At 41.7% G+C, this 22500-nt stretch overlaps 1 protein-coding gene across 1 annotated transcript in view; it reads right to left on the bottom strand.

Annotated features, from left to right (window-relative positions):
* The window catches only part of pcdh12 (protocadherin 12), a 23309-nt gene extending 1359 nt beyond the window's left edge, over positions 1-21950 (bottom strand). The window contains exons 1-5 of the mRNA XM_079667811.1: positions 18756-21950; positions 13819-13910; positions 9579-9730; positions 2654-2818; positions 1-2236 (exon numbers count right to left, since the gene is read on the bottom strand). The exon at positions 1-2236 is cut by the window's left edge and continues 1359 nt beyond it. Of these exons, the coding sequence (XP_079523937.1) occupies positions 1980-2236; positions 2654-2818; positions 9579-9730; positions 13819-13910; positions 18756-21593 (3504 nt within the window). The 5' untranslated portion in view covers positions 21594-21950 and the 3' untranslated portion in view covers positions 1-1979. The remainder of the gene's footprint in view (positions 2237-2653; positions 2819-9578; positions 9731-13818; positions 13911-18755) is intronic.
* Positions 21951-22500: the final 550 nt, after the last annotated feature.

Raw genomic sequence — 22500 nt, 5'->3', positions numbered from 1 at the left:
CCGCGAGGAAAAGAAATGGGGCTCAGAGACTCAGAATACTGAAATCTGTATTTTTGTAATCTTTTTTTCCTTCTAATTAGTTATTATTTGGTGCAGGCACAAAACATACTACCAACAGAAATACATTGCTTCTAAAATCGTTCTGTGTCAGAATACTGAAATCTGTATTTTTTAAAATATTTTTTTCCTTCTAATTTGTCATTATTTACATTGCTTTAAAAATCGTTCTGTGTGACATGAAAAAAATGGGGAAATGGTGTTGGTGAACACGAATCAACAGATTAATTTCGTGACTATAACACGAAATGCCGTGAGACTGGGTTGTATCGTCCCGAATACATTGATCTGAAGATGGTGATCCTAAGCAAAATCTGTCAGCGTTTTAAAGACAATGCCACGTTTCCTCCTGGTCCACGGCTCACTGTCTGACGGCCAAAACACAAAAGGGTTTAAAACGTCCTGAGAGGATCAAAGGTAAAAGAAAACCAGACGCCTTTTTTACCCTTATGGTTAATTTCTAACGAGATTGAAGTTCCCGCTTTCACTTCCTGTTTCCCATCGCCTTGAACTTGTCATTCCCACTTTCTCTTTTAGTCTATCTTTGTTCTCCTTCCATCACACTTGATTCCTGCCATTTAAAGCTGATTGATTCCTGATGTATTGACGGTTAACAATACTGTTATACTTAGGTCTGACGATGGAGATCCAACGATATTTAACTAAGTATTTGTGCTCAAGGTTACAAGTACACTTGGCCATTTGTTAACTTTCACATTTACCCTTTTTGCTCATTTCAAATATGATTTAAGTTCCTGCGTTCACTTCCTGTTTCCTTCACTATACAGCCTTTCTCTTTTAGTCTATCCTGTCATTAAGTCTTATTGAAAGCTGAATGAAGTGCTGGATGCTTCCTGGTCATTGATGGTAAAGCTTTACTTTCACTCTGAATGCATCTCCTTCATGATTGAATGAATGAATGTTCTATATTATTTTAATGACTGATTGAGTATTATTTTAGATATGTGATATGTTGAACTGCTATGCCTGCCATCTCTGCTCTGTGTCATTGTGTTGTCTCCTGGGTTCTGTAGTGTTCGGAGTCTGTCTTTTTATTTTCTTCCTCCCAACCCCCCCCCCCCCCCCCCCCTCAGGAAGCCTTGTGCCTCCGGTCAGGTCATCATTGAAAATAAAAATGTGTTCTTAATTGATTTTCCTGGCTAAATAAAGGTTATACTACTACTACTACTACTACTACTACTACTACTACTACCACTACTACTACTAATACTACGACTATGGCTACGGCTACTGCTACTGCTACTACTAACTACTACTACTAACCACTACTACTACTACTAACTACTACTAATACTACTGATGAGTTCTTCAAAGTTGTATAACCAGTGAATCTTACCAAGTGAATTTAGTTTTCATATTAATAAGTTTGCCTTAAGTTGGTGATTTGACTTGTCGTTAATTTTAGACTTTTCAATGCATTTTTTATCTCTGTATAATAGCGCTTGCAACAAAGGCAATTTCAGTTTTGCTACAGAAGTGTTGAACGTGGCACATCCTTTACATTTAAGTTGTGATTCTACAAAAAAAAGATTCATCGTGGATTTATTTACAGTCATTCAAATCATATTTAAGATCAGGAGTCAGAGAGGCAGACACTGTCCAAACTTTTAAGAGCGCGTTGAAGACCTACACGTTTAACAAAGCCTTCAGTTAGAGCTGGCATTTTATGGTATTCATTTGAATGTTTTATGTATTTCAGACAAAAGCAACCTCAGACTCTCGTTCATTTCAGTTTTGCTACAGAAGTGTTGAACGTGACACATCCTGAAGTTGTGATTCTACAAAAAATGATTCATCGTGAATTTATTTACAGTCATTCAAATCACAGTTCATCACATAATGCCTCTAAAATCCTCCTCCTACCCAGAGTCTTTCCAGTGTTCAGTGAACGGACGTTACTGTTATTGGTAAAGTCCGGGCGGTGCAGCGTGGCCGGGCCTCTTCTCAGAGTTCCCAGAGTGCTTTGGGGCGTTGTTAGCGTTGGTAGCGTTAGCGTCGAGGCCCAGCGAGCGTCGGTACGCAGCGGAGAGACGGTACAGCACGTCGGGTCGAGGGCCGGGGTGAGAGTCCGCTTTCTGGGTCATCAGCATCTCAAACAGGGTGCTGACCTCAGAGAGCAGCGCCCCCCCCAGAGGACCCTCTTTCTCTGGAGTCTTACCTAAAGGACAGAGAGGAGGAGGGGAAAACATATCTTTAAAATGATAGAAGAATGAAGAATCACTGATTTCAGCTTCAAAGATTTCCTTTCATCCAAGATTCAAAAGTTTCAATGTCAAAAGCTGCAGTGAATAAATGGCGATGAAGTGTTTGTAATGTTATGATATCTTCCCAATTTAAATCTAACTGTATGGCGTTGTACAGTATGTTGTATAAACTCAAATGTAGGCCTGTAAATGTCTATCCATACTGTATGTCTGGGAGTTTATATGAATCTACATGCATTACAGTGACTTTATGTGTGATTTCGGTGGGTCTAAAGTTCAATGGGAATCCGACTTTGATTCCAAAAAAATGAAATAAAATCTAACATTGACTCTAGATTTCAGAGTTATTGTTTTGAAGTTTAGGTTTTTACCGAATGTGGAGAAGGAGGAGGAGTCCAGGGTGTCCCGGGGGGGAAGCTCACTCTCAGGGGACGGTGGCCCGGTGGGGTCAAAGACGTTGTCGTGGTAATCACTGCTGAGCGGGAGAGAGAGGCGGGCCATCCAGGACGGGTCACTGATCTCCGAGAACACGTCGTCTGCAGAAAGAGAAAGAGATTCATTTCAAAGGTCAAAATCCACTTCCTCATGTCTCTTCTACATCAACATGTGTCCCCTCTTCTTCATGTCTCTTCTACGTCAACATGTGTCCCCTCTTCTTCATGTCTCTTCTACATCAACATGTGTCCCCTCTTCTTCATGTCTCTTCTACATCAACATGTGTCCCCTCTTCTTCATGTCTCTCCTACATCAACATGTGTCCCCTCTTCTTCATGTCTCTTCTACATCAACATGTGTCCCCTCTTCTTCATGTCTCTTCTACATCAACATGTGTCCCCTCTTCTTCATGTCTCTTCTACATCAACATGTGTCCCCTCTTCTCCATGTCTCTTCTACATCAACATGTGTCCCCTCTTCTTCACGTCTCTTCTACGTCAACATGTGTCCCCTCTTCTTCATTTCTCTTCTACATCAACATGTGTCCTCTCTCATCAACATGTGTCCCCTCTTCTTCATGTCTATTCTACATCAACATGTGTCCCCTCTTCTTCACGTCTCTTCTACGTCAACATGTGTCCCCTCTTCTCCATGTCTCTTCTACGTCAACATGTGTCCTCTCTTCTTCATGTCTCTTCTACATCAACATGTGTCCCCTCTTCTTCATGTCTCTTCTACATCAACATGTGTCCCCTGTTCTTCATGTCTCTTCTACATCAACATGTGTCCCCTCTTCTCCATGTCTCTTCTACATCAACATGTGTCCCCTCTTCTCCATGTCTCTTCTACGTCAACATGTGTCCTCTCTTCTTCATGTCTCTTCTACATCAACATGTGTCCCCTCTTCTTCATGTCTCTTCTACATCACCATGTGTCCCTGCTGATCAGATTTTGGCCACTTTATGATGTCATAACGATGTTTTGGCTCGTGTGTAACCATTAGCCAATCAGCAACCAAGGTATCAGCAAATACAACGTCTAACAAGTAACATGTAATGTCATGTGATGTAGTGAAAGTACAAGATAGCAAAGAATTGATATCAAAACTAGTCCAGTACTTCAGTAAATGTTAGAATATGGAGTTATATCCGTGTCTGTGTGGATTAACTGAAGCTGCCTCCCCTTGTTTATCTCTCACTGCTGGAGGAGAAGGAGGCAGGAAGGGAAGAAGGAAAGGAAGCGACAAAGTGTTTTATCTGCTGCTGTCAACAGGATCATCCTGCCCTCCACAGCGTCCTTCGCTCTGAAAGAATTCGGCTAAACATCACGTCCTTAGCGCCATAAAATACCTCTATTACAGTGTCTGTCAGAGGAGTAAACACCGGGCGTGTCTGTCGCACAAACCGAAGATTATACGTCTCATTTCATTTCTTTATTTTCTATAAAACATGCTGGGAACAAGTGAAAGGAAGCAGTTTAGTGTCTTTGATCCTCATCACTTCCTGTTTACGTGCTGTGCTGGTGTCGTGTTATCTGCTCGCACAACAACATCCCCGTAAGAGCTATTTTTAAGATTCATCTGATCTAATTTGATCTGAAACAATGAAGTTCTGTCAGCACGTCGCTGGCAGACGTTCATGAGGATGGTTATTGGCGTAAGTCGAGACAACAGCTTCACGAACAGACGCCAGCACACATTGACATCAATAGCACTTTATACTTTTCTTATTATTATATGGAACACATAACAAACAATGTTTAGTACTTAACAAGCTCTGTCTGCATACATGGAGACAGACTGAGGAACAAAAGCATTTATGTTTGGATCAGCTGCTGAGCCTTTTTGTAGTCATTAAAAAAGGTCTTTGGGTTTATCAATTCACTTTCCTCTTGTATTTGTATCTTACATATTGCATTACGTTACTTTTCCTCTATAGTTTTGGCCAAATTAACAATATTTTTGATTTCTCACCTCAGATACATTTTCTAAATATTGTAATGAGTGCATTCTAATCAAACATAGATAGTAGTTATATGATATTTCATTTATTAGCTATTTCAAATGTTTTCAAAATGCTGTAAATAAATATGATTATTATTGGACCAGTGGTTATTTAAATAACTTTTTGTATTTTTATTCAAAGCAATCACACCTTGCTAAAGAGTGCCCACGCTATCCTTAGCAACAGTATGTTATCCTTAGCAACGGTCTGCTATTAAAAAAGCCCAGAATGCAGAATTTTCCAAATCGACCAATCAGCATCGAGTATTCAGCTTAGTCTTGTGATACATTTCTGATAACAAGGTGGTAAGATCCTGAATCACTCAAACAATAACACACTGATCCCCAGTTTTAGTAAATACTCAAACTATTTAGATAATTCTCGACGTCAGTGCACGTTTTTACTTGATGTTGAAAGTAAATGTAAGTAAGCAGTGATTAATTCTATCAGATGAATGAAGCGGAGAGTAAACGTTAAACTCAGCTGTGATTGATCAGCCTGCTGCGGACCCCTTCATCTAACCACAACCAGATGAGGGGAATTAACTCTCTCTCTCACACACACTCACACACACACACACACACACACACACACACACACACACACACACACACACACACACACACACACATACAAACACACACACACACACACACACACACACCCGGTGGCACAGACCGCCCTCTGAGTTAACCCTCCTCCTCTTTCCTCCTTTTGTCCGTGCAGGATTTTACCAAACATGAAATTCTCTCTCAGTTACAAACGCATCCAGTTTCAGATCCTCAGAGATGAAACACTGAAATGTTTAACCTGTAAACTAAACCCTCCTCCTCAAATGTTTGGTGCAAACATTCACAGTGTGCATCAGTGAGAAACACAAAGACAGATATCAGATGTCAGTGTCCTGTCATACAGTTATACCTACTGTGCTACCTTTCTCTAATTTATCTAGAGATTTTAGCCTTAAATGTTGCTTCCATTTGAACGGAAAATCATCCAGTTCTACTTTATTACAAACATAAATACAGAACGTGAAAGGAGAAGACTTCCTCTTAGTGTAAACAATCCCATTTGAGAATTGATTGATCAATTGTTTTCATTAAATCAGCTTTAATCAATATATCTCAAGAATTTTTGACATCAGTTAAAATGAGTTTTTAACGTAAAAAAAGGTTGATTGAAGCAAATTTGGTCGGTTAAAGACATGTTGTAAATTTGGAACTGATTATGATATCTTAATTCAACAAATGTGCTTAATTTAGGTTATTTGAATTTGCTTTAATTAAAGCTACTCTGATCACACACTTCAGACTCGTCCATCGCCTCCACTGGGATCTAACTCTTAAAACACTATAGTCCTATTGATAGTGTTGTAACCAAATATCATCTGCAACTGTGCACAAATACAGGCTTCAAACTCAACAAATACACATGCAAATCAAGAACCTGCACAGCCTTCAAATGTTGCTTTATAATTTGAATGTAAACGTTATGATGAGGCTTTAGAGGCACACCCTATAAGATGTGTGTACTTGTGTAGTTAAAGCTGCTATCTTGAGGGCTTCAGTGCCTCAAAAGCTCTACTAATAGAAATAAATCTACTGATCGAGTACCAGGATAGTACTGCTGATAGTCCTCTTTAACTATAAACCAAATCTACCTACAGGTACATACACACAGACAAACAAACACAAACAAACACGCACACACACATACACACGCACTAACCTGAATCTGAGGGTTTTTGTCTATTTGACATCAAACTAAAAATAAAATCACGTGCAAAGGGAGGTGTTAAAATTAGTTCACATGACACCATCCTAAACGTAACAATAACCATGATAGGAGCTACCCGAGTTCTCACATCTGAGACAAACACACACACACACACACACACACACACACACACACACACACACACACACACACACACACACACACACACACACACACACACACACACACACACACACACACACACACACACACACACAGTCACACTCAACACCTGTAATATCATCTTCAGACAAAGAGACCGGTTTATGTTGGTGTGATTCATCACGGCAGTCCTTCAAAAAATAGTTACAGGACACACATGTAATAGAGAGGAATGTGTTAATGCTTTGATGGCTTCATCAAACACACACACACACACACACACACACACACACACACACACACACACACACACACACACACACACACACACACACACACACACACACACACACACACACACACACACACACACACACTGTCAAAGGTGTCTGGTGTGAGTTACACTGATAGCACAGCCTGCAGCGTGGAGGTGAGTCAAGCATCACACACATAACACACTCCCACGCACTCTTTATGTGTGTCTCTCTCTCTCTCCTGCCATAAAGTGCAGCTCGCTCTATCATCAGCCGGTAAACCCATCCACTCGCCCCCGGGCTCAGAACTCTACAATAGCAGGAAGAAACTGTTTGACACTCACTCACACACACACACACACACACACACACACACACACACACACACACACACACACACACACACACACACACACACACACACACACACACACACACACACACACACACACACACACACACACACACACACACACACACACACACGCACACACACACACACTGCACGGTGGAATTTATTTATTTTACAATCGATTACATTTAGTTGACACTTTTATCCAAAGTGAATTACAATAAGTGCAATCAACCACTAAGATAGCTTTCATTAGTACACGGCTTGGTCGAATACTGGATTCTGATTGGTCAATTTGGACATTCCGGAGTTCTGGTAATTTAAGCTAACAGACCGTTGCTAAGGAGAACAGACCGTCGCTAAGAAGGATCAAGGGACTATAGAGCTCCTGCGGTCACGTGACTTTTGGTTATCAGCCACCATTTTGGCAGTAAACATGACGACCGGCACCAGCGTTTTCCTACCGTGCGAGTATACATCTCATTTTAATTCAAGTGAAATTCGGCTTTATAGTACAAAATTAGAAAGATAAAATATAAGCGACCCATATAATGCACCCGGTGTGCTTTTCAAGAGCATAACCTCCTGCTCTGAAGACGATGTACCCGACTTGCGCTACGCGGACATCCACAGCTATCTTGTAAGCTTTCCATCAGTGTACTCAGGAGACTCCCTCAGAGCTTACAAAAGCTTGGAGGCTTACAAATGGTGTCAGTCCGGCTTCGTAAACAACATTCAACTGTGGAGTCTTACATCCAAAAACTTCGGCATCATCACTGCAAGGGTAAGTATTAAATTATTCCAGTTTGATAGGCAGTGTCACGTTAGCATTGTTTGTTTATTAGCTTGTCTAGCTACGGCAGTGTCACGTTAGCATGTTTGTTTATTAGCTTGGATAGCTACTGCAGTGCGTCTGAAACTAGTTTGTATTTTTGCTTTTTGAAAACTTTTTGTAGCATTGTACTGTATTCCTTCACCCACCTGATATGAAGTGATCACTGCATAAGCGAAAGCAAACGGCCGGGGGGTCCCATCTTTCAGTCTTGTTCAGACGGCTCCTGGCTCTTTTAATCGCTGCGATCCACTTTTCCCTCCTCTCCGCGTCTTTTGGAAAGCGATAATAAGATACACCTTTCTTCTTCCCACGCCTATTTGTGCAACCTGGTGCACAGCAGTTATCCACCATCCTCGACAGTCTGCCAGTGCCTGCCAATGAATTTACTGACGCGATTACTGCCAAAATGGCTGCCCCCTTCGTTTCTCGTCACGTGACCAGCATATGTGACATCATCCGCAGGAGCTCTATACTAGAAGTCTGGTCTATTTAACGTTGGCTGTGGACAACAAAAAATAGTTTTCGTCCATCAGAAAACACAGGGGACTACTTTTTTGATATTTATTTGTATGTACAGTATGTAGAGATTAGGAAATTAAGTGGAACGTACTTTTTTCTATACTTTTTTTTTATCTTAAGATTGTAAGCGGGAAAAAACCCTTCAGGGCGATCAGGATCCCGATGTCCTTTTTTATCAATGACTGCCTCGCTGCACATCCTTTCTTACATGAACCACTGTAACCTCTTTCTATTAGCTTTAAACAAGCCAGTCCACGTTTATCAGCAGTATCAACATGATGAGTAAAAGAACAACAGCAGATGAGTGTGTGGGTGGATGTGGATGTGGAAGTAAAACCTGCCTCTGTGTTATTTCCTGCTGTCTTCCTGTTTTCTACATGTGTCAGTGTGAGTCCATTGTAAAGTGACCAGTGTGTATTTTCTGCAGGGGTCAAAGATCAGCTGCTTTTGTCCTGAAGAATCAAAGCGTTTCACTGAGAGGGTAAACTCAGTGACACCAGCTCAGTTTACAGAGTCAGAAAATAGAGTTTAGTAACAGTAGTGTTAGTCCTAACCATCAGTCAGGTGAGTGTTACTTATTTTTGGTGACAAACAGAGAGAAGAAATATTATTATTAATCTATATTTCTCCATTACTACCATCCATGTTACTACGTACATTATCTTCTGTAACTCTGTATATATTTAGGTGATTTTCTTTGTGTTATTTTTCGACCATTCCCGTACAACCCTCCATGATTATCTGCATGTTACTACTGTAAGTGTAACTTTGTGTAAAGTTCAAAGATCAATGCAATCAAAAATTGTCTCTAAAAATGGAAGCTTTAGTAAAAATTGAAGTTACAAGGACAGAATGCTAGCCATCGTCATTTTTGATCAGTGCATCAAAGTGTGTGTGTGTGTGTGTGTGTGTGTGTGTGTGTGTGTGTGTGTGTGTGTGTGTGTGTGTGTGTGTGTGTGTGTGTGTGTGTGTGTGTGTGTGTGTGTGTGTGTGTGTGTGTGTGTGTGTGTGTGTGTTTACCTGCGTTGTTGAGCAGGTGGTTGAGGCCCTCCTCCAGCTGGGGGTCTATGGGAGAGTCTCTTCCCGGTTCCCAGTCGACGTCTCCAGCCTCGCTCTCACCGTGTCCGCTGTCTTTGGTGCTCTGCCAATCAGAACAGTCCTGACCTCCATATCTGCATGAAAACACACAAACACAAACAACTATCAGGCACAATACCACACTCCAACATACTGACACGAAAGAGATAAGTAACACTTCTAAAAAGGATGTGAATCCTTAGTCAGACAGTCAGATCGACACCATACTTGTTGCGTTTGCTTTGAAATAAAGTTGCTGTAAATATTTCTGTTTGACATTTTCAGCCACTTATCGAGTAACTGACGGATGATTAAATAAGACCAATAGAGTCAAAGACAAGTGTCAGGTTTCTTGATATATTGTATCCCAAAATCAGAAGTTTAAGAATAAGTTATGGGTTTCCCTAACTTATAAAAAGCCTCTTTCCTTAGACATGTGTTTGTAAAAGCAAAAATAAATAGGGTTGTGTTTTAAGATAGGTACAGTTTGAGAAAACCTTGGGTAAATATTTTATTCATCCAACGGCTTTGAGGAAAATAAACTTCATGGCCATTTGATTTCCCACAATCCTTTTTGACACATACAATGTTTCTTCCCAGAAAAACACAGAATTTGAATCTGAATCAAAAAGCAGACATGACTCCGGTGATAATCCTGAGATCAGAAACAGAGGTTTGCTCGAGTGAGATAAGACGGAGATACAATTGCTGAGGCTTCAGATGACACACACACATACCGAACACACACACACACACACACACACACACACACACACACACACACACACACACACACACACACACACACACACACACACACACACACACACACACACACACACACACACACACACACACACACACACACACGCGCACACACACACACACACACACACACACACACACACACACACACCCACACACACACACACACACACACACACACACACACACACATCTGTATATCTGTAGTATCAGAGTGTTTAGCTGCAGGCAGGCTCAGACAGGAAGTGGCCGTCAGATAAAGACGAGCTCACAGATGAGTAAATCACTCCAAAACAAACACCTGATCTTATTCCGGGATTTAAGATTAAAATCTCATCTGACTGTGAGGAGATAATTATCTCAGAGGAAGAGGTTGTTGTCTGTTTGGTGAGTTGGCAGGAAAACAGAACAACGACCCATTTCATTTCCATCGAACTTGGTGGAAGTGTGTAACGATGGCCAAGCTGATTGAAATCACGATATAGAAACACACATTGTTTTTTGGAGGTCTGCTTTCATGAAGCGCTAATCAAGATTTCTTGGTCTTTTTTAGTTAAAGTTGGTTCTTAATGTTTTCATGGATGTGCTAAAGAACAATGTGTGAGACCCTGGCAGTGTTTAAACCATTTTTATTAGGACTTAAAAAGTACAAGAAAATGCAGTTTTGTTCTATATGTATATTTTCTATTTTATTTTATTTCTATTCTTGTTTGTTTGTAGTTTTGTTTTATTGTAAAATGCCTTGTCTTTTATACTGCTGCCACAAAAACAATTTCCCAAATTGGGATCAATAAAGTACTATCTCATCTTATCTTGTTCGTACTCTAGAATTAAATAAAAAAGAACAACAAATAAATTGAATACAAATATTTATATTAAAAGATCAAATAAAATGTGATATTTATATAAATATAAGAATAATATGATCAAATTAAACAGAAATAAATATGTATTTAAACGTCAATAGTCCAGGTAAAATGTGCAATAATAAAATAAAGATTGTTATAGAAACATCAAAAGTTAGATTAAAATATTAAATAAAGTACTAAATAAAAATCAAATATGTTTTAGTTAAAGTAAGTCGACATGTGTCCATTGTAATACAATTTATACAGTGGTGTTTTATAATTAATAACATATTAAGTTGATTAAAGGAAACTCTTTATGGACTTCTGAAACAACTTGAGCTTTGTCTGATCTGAGGTCAGGACTTCCACAATGCCTACACAAATGATTCATACTGATTGCAGATGATCCCATGATGTATATGAGTGTTTGCTGATCTGAGGCCACTCATCAAAGGAACATTAAGGTGTGTGTTAAAGTGAAACAGAGCCCTGTTTGTATCAAGGTGATGTCAGATCTAATCTCATCGGTATCATAACGCTGAGGTAGCTGCTTCCCGACAGACACTCTGAATCACTCACAGATAGCTGCTGTAACCTGCCTCACACACACACACACACACACACACACACACACACACACACACACACACACACACACACACACACACACACACACACACACACACACACACACACACACACACACACACACACACACACACACACACACACACACACACACACACACACACTCACTCACTCACTCGGGGGTTATGAGACACTCTTCCTGTGACATTGGGTTTTTGACTTTGCGTCCTGTTGGTCTGTTGCTGTTATTTCAGTGGCAGCTGGTCAGTGGGTCAGAGACTCTGAGGAAGACGTCCATCAGTCTGTCACCACGGCAACAGAGTGGACCACATTGAGGGAAAATATAGCTTACTTATAGCTATATATATATAGCTCACTACTTACTTGCCTGCTTGCTTTCTAACTGACTTTCTTTCTGACTTGCTTACTTACTTGTCTCCTTGCTTACTTACAAATGTATACTTACTTACTTGTTTCCTTGTCTACTTACTTACTTAATTGCTTACTTATTTACTTACTTACTTACTTCTTTGCTTACTTACTTAATTACTTCCAAACTTACTTGCTTGCTTACTTATTTGCTTACTTACTTGCTTACTTCATTTATTTCTTCCTTCCTTCCTTCCTTACTTACTGACCTGCTTACTAACTTACTTACTTACTATTTTACTTACTTACTAACTTATTTATTTGCTTACTTTACTTACTTACTTACTTGCTTGCTTTCTTACTTACTTGCTTACTTCCTTCCTTACCTTACGGTATGAGAGACATGTATGTTGTATGATGTTCATCAATATAAGATTTAAGATGATTTTGTGATTAAAGAGATACAGTTAGTTTTAAATTGTAAAACACATCATGTAAGATGGTGTTACATTAATATGTGGAACAAAGCTAAGTAACTCTGTTAGCTAGAGTTGGTCATATAAGATACAAAACTATATGGGACTACAACAAACTTTTAGGAACTTTTTTAAAAATTATAAAATGGTTAATTATTGGCACAATTCAAATGGGAATCAGCACTGCTCAATATAGATGGCACATATCATAGATTTATTAATACCTGTACAAAATAAAATGGCATATCTGCAATACTTTGAATTTGATGCTCAGTCTGTCTGTCTTTATTTGTTTGTTTAAGTGCAACTTACTGAACATCAGTATAAAATACTTGATGTGAAAATGCTGAAGTTAGCTAAATTGTTAAGTGATAAGTAAGAAAATATCAAATTATCCTTTATCAGTTTTTTAATTACTGTGTATCGTGACTTTTAAGCATAGCTTTTAAGGCAGGTAACAAATGCAAAAACATTACAAGTCACAATAAATGAAAAACTGATTAAGGATTATTTGATATTTCCCGTTGTCACTCATAATTTCTTTCTTCATCTTTCTTGATATTTACCCTAAAGTCAGGTCCCATTTCAGACACTGGAAGGGAAGGGACTTTGCCTCTCTATCTACATTCCTGATTCTTCAAAAACAACCTGTCCTGGTTCAGGAAATAAACATCTGTGAGTCTTTAAAATAGGTGGCATTCCCCTTTAATGCGTGTCCTGCTATCAGAGGGTTTTGATCAGCGAGCGCAGCAGAGATCACAGAAACCTGCAGCTGGCAGAGGAAGAGAGTGATGGAAAAGAGGAGGGAAGAATCCACATCAAGATCTTTTTGAGGGTTTCAGCCTGTGTGAAGTCAAGTGGAAGAGACCGTGGTTGTGTTAAGTGACCCTTGTTAGGGAACTGACTGGAGAAGATTGTAACAAAGCGGGAATTTCTGCCGTCAAATCTGCTAGGAAACAACATCTTGAAGTTTGGTTGAAAAACCGCAAACCCAGCGTCTCTCTTAATGTTTTCATTCTGAAACCCTCAGACCACATGAGACAGAGCGAGGTCGGACTCACCACATTACAGGAGGAGGATGAAGGTTTTCTATTGAGTAAAGATCATTATGAGGAAGAGGAGGGTGAGGGGACTGACCTGCCGTTGCGGTGAGAGTATTTGTTTCCTCTGAAGTTGGTCCGAGGCTGCAGCTGACCCTGCCGGAGGAGAGAGAGGAGCTGGGAGATCTGCTGCAGGAGGAGAGGAGAGGAAGAGGAGGGTTAGAGTCATGACTTTATCTGAAGATACATTCTTTAATAGTTTATATAAGAGCGGTGCAGGGATGACGTGAAGTAATAATAATGTGAGCAGCACAAGGGCTGAAACACACATTTCTGAAGTTAAAAGCTAATGTTGGGCTATAAAGGAACTACAGCACGGTCACATGACTTCACGTCACCACCGCTAAGCTAAAGATGTTTCATGACGGGCACGATGATGTTCAGTCGTCTCATTTAGGCACTTGTTAGCAACAGCCTTTTTTTAAAGTATTTACTGACGTATTTTATGTCGTAAACAACACTTTAAAAAGGCTTTATGGGTACAGGGTTAGTGCTCATTAATAAAGATGTCTGCTGTAAATATGCCGCAGTTAGCCAAGATGCTATTTTTCAGCCGTAGAAGAATTATAATATTTCTAAAATTACGATAACTAAATACACATGCAAAGTAAAGGCTACATTTACAGGGCAGGCCAATCAAAGTTTGACAAAAGTTTGAGCTTAACCTTAGGTAAATATCAAAAGTTTATCCTAAACTGATGTTAACAGATTTGAATGAACCTAACACTTTGTAGCTCCATAGGACTAATCCTCTCCTAGATTTAGATGTTTAGCCTGTATCACTCTGAAACCCTGAGTGTGTGTTGGTGTTGGTTTAGCTGGTTAAACAGTGGATGCAGGTAGAAATTGAACTAACATTTTCTTTAGTTGCTCAGTGTGAGAACTGAGCTTCTGCGTCCGTCTCACTGCAAAGAGCTTTCTGCTGACAGCTCCGTTAAACAGCGGATACACACTGCACACAGGGGAGGAAACGCACACACTAACACACACTGGGTAAAGCAAGCGTGTGTGTGTGTGTGTGTGTGTGTGTGTGTGTGTGTGCGCGTGTGCGTGTGCGTGTGTGTGTCCGTCCTCGCACGCTAATATATTACTTTGTTTTAGCCGTGTTTTTTCACGTGCATGCTGCAGCGAGAGGAAATGACCTCTACGTAAAAGCCTATTCTTCTCTGGCCAGTTTCCTCCATAGGATGGACGCTGAAATATGGAGTAGAGGAGGTGTGTGTGTGTGTGTGTGTGTGTGTGTGTGTGTGTGTGTGTGTGTGTGTGTGTGTGTGTGTGTGTGTGTGTGTGTGTGTGTGTGTGTGTGTGTGTGTGTGTGTGTGTGTGTGTGTGTGTGTGTGTGTGTGTGTGTGTGTGTGTGTGTAGGTGGAGGTGAACAAGAAATCCCCCTCCTCCCAGGCGCCTAGAGTGCCAACTGGACCGACTACTGGGAGGCAGAGGAGAGGAGGATGCTGGGTAAAAAGAAAAAGGCCCCTTCCTTTCTGTGATGGGACTCACGTTGGGATGTGGCCCGAGCTCTTTATCCGGCCTGCTGGGCGTTAGCGGTGACCTTTGCCCTCTGTGACGCGGGTCTGAGTTTTAACAAGACGTGTCCTCTACCTTTTTGGACGTTGGAAATATCCCTAATGGTCTCAAAAGAAGCGATACGTAGCCTGCCCTTTTTGTAACTGATTATGGCTGAAAGTTTAAAACACTACTACAATAAGCTGGCTCCAGAGAAACCCCACCCTCCTTTAGTCCTCTTAACAAAATCAACTCTGTCAGCTCAGAAAATAAATGAATAATAAATATTGAGGAAAATTGGATTGTTATACCGACATCATTAATCTTTAACCCAATAATTACATTTATATTTTATCTAATTGTGATGAAATATGTATAAAAGTATGCTCTTGTTTTTTGTATTATTGAAGGAATATTATCACCATCCCCGTTACATTACATTACATGTTACTTGTTAGACGCTTTTACCCAAAGCGACTTACATACTCAATACTGTGAGCAATCCCCACAGGAGCAATTTGGGGTGAAGTGTCTCAGGGACACAACGACATGCTGACTGCAGTGGGGTTTGAACCTGTTCCGAACACCAACGCACAACCCACTGCACCACACGCCTCCCTGTTCATTTTACTCATTTAAGTTTGCTCTGTCCATTATTCTTTATGTTTGTGAAGCTCTTTGTAACTGTGTGTTTAAAAACTGCTTTCCTACTTATTTCCTTACTTATTGACTTCCTAACTTGCCTACTTTATTCCTTACTCACTTACTCACTTACTTACTTCCAAACTGACTTACTTATTTCCGTAATGCCTTCTTATTTGCTTACTTGCTTATTTGCTTGCTTACTTACTTGCTTACCTACTTATTGACTTACTAACTTGCCTACTTTATTCCTTACTTACTTACTTACTCACTTGTCTCCTTGCTTACTTCCAAACTGACTTACTTATTTCCGTAATGCCTTCTTATTTGCTTATTTGCTTGCTTACTTACTTGTCTCTTTGCTTACCTATTTATTGACTTACTAACTTGCCTACTTTATTCCTTACTTACTTACTCACTTGTCTCCTTGCTTACTTCCAAACTGACTTACTTATTTCCGTAATGTCTTCTTATTTGCTTACTTACTTGTCTCCTTGCTTACCTACTTATTCACTTACTAAGTCTTGCATTCTTCAGTCCACTATTCTTTCCATTCTTTAGTTTAACAAGTATTACACAACACTCAGCATGTCAGTATAATTATCCTGATTCAATCCACATTCCTCTGAACACAAGTCAAAGGAAAGTCACATTTATCTGTTTGACCTTATTATCTAATGTGACCAACTGCTGCAGTGTGTGGAGACAGATGTCTGCCTCTACATGAGCATTACATGTGAGGCACTGGGTCCCTCTGTAATCCTCTAACCATGCATTTAACCACCAGTTGATTAATGAAGCTACATTTGGTAAAACTCTTGTGTTTTGCTCTAAAGGTTAAATCTTTGTACCGACAGCACGGTACATCCTGCTCCCCTCAGAGTTTCTGTTTTTAGCCCGAGCGGTTTTCCTCTTTCCTCTCGCAGCAGCTCACCTCAGTAAAAGTGATGTTTGGGTCATTTGTAAGTGAAGGAGCGGAGTGTCAGAGCGGTGTTAGCTTACACTACAAACACATCACAGCTTACTTTGGCTCGCCTCATCCAACAGAGTCTAAGAGGAGCCCCCCCCCCCCACTCCTCTCCTGGTTTCAATATGAATCTGATATGTGATATTCTGTAAAAAGGACTGTCAGAGCTTCTGGGGGGGGATTACTGTCTGTGACACATGAGCACCTGAATGAACCCACTGCCTTTTTGGACATCCATCAGCTAGTTACACACACACACACACACACACACACACACACACACACACACACACACACACACACACACACACACACACACACACACACACACACACACACACACACACACACACACACACACACACACACACACACACACACACAAACCTACACCCGCCTTTAGGCTGTCTCATACAGGAGGCTGGAAAAAGCAGAAATCCTGATGAATGTAATGGAAGTTGTGTGTGTGTGTGTGTGTGTGTGTGCGTGTGTGTGTGTGTGTGTGTGTGTGTGTGTGTGTGTGTGTGTGTGTGTGTGTGTGTGTGTGTGTGTGTGTGTGTGTGCGCGTGTGTGCGTGTGTGTGTGTGTGTGTGTGCGTGTGTGTGTGTGTGTGTGTGTGTGTGTGTGTGTGTTAGGTGGGGGAGGCTCTTACTCTCTAATGGACTTCACTTCAGATTAATCTCAGAGCCTGCAGGGGGAGACTTAATTACTTCAACATTAACTGTAAGCACATGTTGAAATAAATGTGATCACACGTTTGAATGAGAGCCAGCAGCAGCAGCAGCGCATTAGCCTTAATGTTGATGCTATAGTGGAGAAAGTAAATAAGAAGCCATTAAGAAATCCTGCTGCAAGTTTATTTAAATTATTAATGATATTTAAATGGGTATGTTTGACAAACTTGCATTTAAGTTATTTTCAACTTCAGTGCTCATGCCTACTCTCACTTCTTTTAAAACAAGGCTGAGACTCAAATAACCAGTGGTGGATCAGCTAGCCGGACTGTAAACATACACATTTTCAAGTAAAAGTACTGCATTGAGAGTAATACTTAAGTAAAAGTATTTACGTGTGATTCGTAAACATTTTTATATTATATTTAAAGTATTAGGAGTAAAAGTAACAAATGACTTCTTAGCAAAATGACTGTTAACACACTCATGGTTTTAGTTACTTCAATAACATGTTTAATCCGTACCATAAGTATTGTTTGTCAGTTTCTGAATCTATTGATGTAATTGTATTAAAGCGTCCCTTTTGCACTTCTACTTTTAAATGTTTTTGTGAAGCACTTTGTTACCTAACTGTTTGAATGTACGTAATAAATAGCTCTGCCTTTCGACCTAAAATAATGATCAATATAAGAAGTTAACTTTGCACACATGACTTCCACATTAAGAAACAAAGGTTATCCTAATTAGCTCACAAGGACCATGCAGCAGTGATACATGTTTAGTACTGGGATTGTAGGAAAGAGGTACGTTACTGTATCTCACCTGCACTTCTGGGGAATCAATGTATTCATTTCATAAACTGCACGTGAACTTGTATTCATGTATGTTATACCTGTCTCATTCTAATTGAGCTTGACTTTTTAATAAATGTTTTTTAAATGCAATTGGAGATTCTGCTCACCTTGCACTAAGACTTCATGCTTTTAAATGTTTGCTTTGAAGCACTTTGTTGTATAAAGCTTGCCTTGCTTTGCCTTTTGATCTAAAAATGAGATCAATTCACTCAAGTTAACTTTGCACGATGACTTCCACATTAACAAACAAAGAGTATCTTAATTAACTTACAAGGACCATGCTACAATAATAAATGGTTAGTACTGGGACTGTAGGAACGTTTCTGCCTCTCACCTGCACTTCTGGGGAAGCTGAGGAAAGCTCGATGGAGTCTCCGAAGGCGGCCATGGACAGACGAACCAGGTTTCTAAGCATCTGTCGATGTTCTGCTTCAGGTCCTCTTCCCTCTGAAGTCCTCGGCCTCCTGAGAGTCGCCTGGGTGGATGAACTCTGCTGCGCCTCCTCTTCTTTAACGTGAGTTGGTCGCTTCAAGGTGCTCGAATGTGACACCGAAGAAGAAGATGAAGAAGGGTTCCTGGATTTCCGAAGCGTCCTGTACGATGTGGCGGGTGTTAATGGCAAAGTGCCATCAAGTTCGATATTTCCAGGTTTCCGGAGCGTTTTGCAGTGATGAGTGGACTCCCCTTCTGGGAAGCCTTGGGAATGGAAGCTTGTATTTAAGACTGATGGCGTTAAGGTATACTGCCTCTCAGTTTGTTCCTCGTCTGACGTCATTGGAGGCGGGGCCAGTGGCTGGGATTCACTATCATCATACTCGTCTTTCCGGCCTCTGATGACGGGAATTAGCTGAATGTCAGACTTCCTGATGTTCTTCTGGGGGCGTCGAGGGTGGCGGGTGTAGGTGGACTCGGCCTGTCTGCAGTTGTACGCCCGGCTGTCACGTTTTTCAGGGCGGCAGAAGGTCGTCACCAAAGCGAAGGCCAACAGGAGCAGCAGACAGGTGCCACCAAAACAGATGGCCATCATCATAGTGAAGCTGAGATGACTTCTGTTACCAGGTGAGGAGTTCTTCAGATGGTCTTTAAGATTGATGAAAGTCACCTCTAGACTTGCCTTGGTTGTCAGGCTAGGAGTGCCCATGTCCGAAACAGCAATGTTGACTTTAAAGGTTTTCCCAATTAGCTCAGTAGCATTAGTGGTGTTAACAAACAGCTGGCCTGTAGCCTCGTCCAACAAGAACAGTCCATTAGGGTTTTCATCAGTGATGAGGTAGCTGAGTTGTCCGTTCACCCCCGAGTCTGGGTCTTCGGCCTTTATGGTGGACACAAGGAATCCAACGAACCCTTCTCCAACTGAGCGATTAATCGGCAAAGGTGTGGATCCATCTTCCGTTTCATTCCCCAGCTCCGTCACAATCTCCCCCTTGTCTGTATTGACTGGTACACTTAGAAAAGCCACACCGTTTCTGGGTTTTGGCTCTTTGATAACTGGGTAGTTGTCGTTCACATCTTGGATGTCAATTTGGACCGAGGCCGTGCTGGTGAGAGGTGGATAACCCTGGTCAATGGCCTCCACCATTAGAGTATAACTGCGGGATTCCTCAAAGTCTAGAGGCTTCTGGACGCTGATGACACCACTGGTCTGGTGGATGGAGAAGGGTATTGTGCTCATTTCCACTTCATTTAAGTTGCGTATGGAGTAAGACACTCTTCCACTGAACTCTAAGTCCACGTCGTAGGCTTCAACTTTGAGAGCGCGGTAACCTGCCACGTTGTTTTCCTTAAAGGACGCCTTATAGAGGGAGTTGGAAAACACAGGGGCATTGTCGTTCTCGTCCAGAACATGGACAAGCAGATGTTTGACGCAAAACAGCGGGGGATCTCCATAATCCTGGGCGATGACAGTGATGTTGTAATGTGTCTCCTTTTCTCGGTCCAGGGTGCCATTGGTAACAATAATGTAACTGTCACCCTGGATATGTTTAAGGCGAAAAGGCCCAGATCCTTGCTGAATGTGCGCTCTCACTTTGCCATTTTCTCTTGCATCTGCATCAGAAACCATCACCAGAGCGATGAAGGTGTCTTCTTTGGCTCCTTCCAGCACAGTCGCTACAGGGGAGTTGGCTGGAGCCCAGTTCATGTGTATCCTCGGTGCGTTGTCGTTCACATCTCTCAGCTTCACGTGCAGTTTGCAGTGTGTGGGGATTGCATTGGGCCCACGATCACGGGCCTGTATGATGACTTCGTAAGAGGGCTGGACCTCGTAGTCCAAAGGAGCATTGATACTCACAGCTCCAGTCTCTGGATCAACAAAGAAGAGCTTCTTAACCAACGGACTTGTGTGTTTGCTCATTGAATATTCCACTTGCCCATTGGCACCCTGGTCGGGATCCGTGGCCTTGAGGTTGATGATGATTGTCCCACGGGCTGTATCCTCAGATAGCTCCACAGTAGGGGTGCTGTCCTCAAACACAGGGCTGTTATCATTTGAATCCTGAATATTAACACGTACTAAGGTGCTCCCGGTCCTTGGGGGGTTCCCTTTATCCCATGCAACCAGCATCAGGTCGAATGTGGCTTGAACCTCCCTGTCCAGTTCTTTGATCACCACCAGCTCCGCCTGTTTTGCCCCACCAGTCACATCCAGAGCGAAGTGTTGATTGATGGACAGCGAGTATGTTTGGAGGCTATTAGGCCCCGCGTCAGGATCCACGGCCCGGTCCAAAGGGATCCGCATCCTGAGGCCAGCCGTCTCCGAGATCTCCACTTCCTGTAAAGCGCTGGGGAAGCTGGGACTGTGGTCATTCAGGTCCATCACCTCCACGCGAACTCGCAGGCAGTTTATAGCACCGCCCTTCCTGTAGAGGACGCTGAACGCCATCTCGCACAGATCCGATCCGCTGCACAGCTCCTCCCTGTCCAGCCGGCCTTGTGTTGTGACGACCCCGTCTCGAGTGCTGATGGAGAAGGGAAGGGCTTTTCCGTGCTCCACCACCTGGAAATCCTCCAGAGGACCGCCTTCATCTCTCTGCCGGAGGTCATCCACCAGACGGCCGACCCGAGTTCCCGTCGGCTGCTCCTCCCAAACCCGATACTGGATAGTTTTAGACGTGGACTCGGAGGAGCGAGCGTCAGAGCAAAGACTCAGAACCAGAAGCAGAGCCAGCAGCATGATGATGTGAAGTAACAATCTATTGTCTAATTGCTAAACTGACATTCCTTCAAACCAATACAAAAAGTTTGTTTCAAATTTAGAATAACTTCAAAAGCGTTTTTCTTTTGAAATAGAAGTTAACAATATCCTGTTTGTGACTATCAATCATCATATAAGATCAAATTCATGTTTCTTTAGTTTTCAGCCACAACCAAAACAAACTGAAAAAGAAACTTCCAGTCTGGCCAGGAGACAATTATAGACGCTTATAATTAAGATATCATCCTGTCTCTGTTCCTACACCTCTCTCTGCCTGCTCTGTTACTCACTCATACAGCTGCTGCCTCACTCACTCCATCCTCCTCCACTCAGGAAAGTTTGGCTCCAACTGAGAAAAGTTTGGATGTGTGTTTCCACATGTTAGCGGAGCCCCGGCCAATCCGAAGGCAGGAGGAGGATCATATGCAAATGTATCCGGACCCAACACAAAGGAAAGCCCTCCTGCCCCGAGGAAACTCTGGAGTGCTTTTACAGAAACATGACACCGCCGCTCCGTCATTTTTCTCTCTCCCCCTCTCAGTCTGCATAAACTCATCACAACCTGCAGTCTGGGGCCCCGACATCATTTGTAAAATGTGTGTTAGGTTGGCTCCCAGAGGAACTTAAGTCCACAGCAGGATTTATATTTGTACGGCGTCGCAGTGACATACGATCGAGGCTTTTGGAAGCAAAAGTGAAATACAGATAGGAGCATAATATGTGTTGTTATTATAAATACAGAAACTGTTTAATACTCTCTTTGAAAGCAGAGTATAAACATCTTTACATCCAAAGCTTGATACAAGGGCATCCCAGCCTAATGACAGCTTTCTCTTCTTTGTTTGTTTGTGTACGTCCTTGGGAATGAACACGATATGATGGTTGT

The sequence above is a fragment of the Notothenia rossii genome (assembly GCF_949606895.1).
Source record: "Notothenia rossii genome assembly, chromosome: 3".
Classification (NCBI taxonomy): domain Eukaryota; kingdom Metazoa; phylum Chordata; class Actinopteri; order Perciformes; family Nototheniidae; genus Notothenia; species Notothenia rossii.
This window is presented reverse-complemented; position numbering and strand designations above follow the sequence as displayed.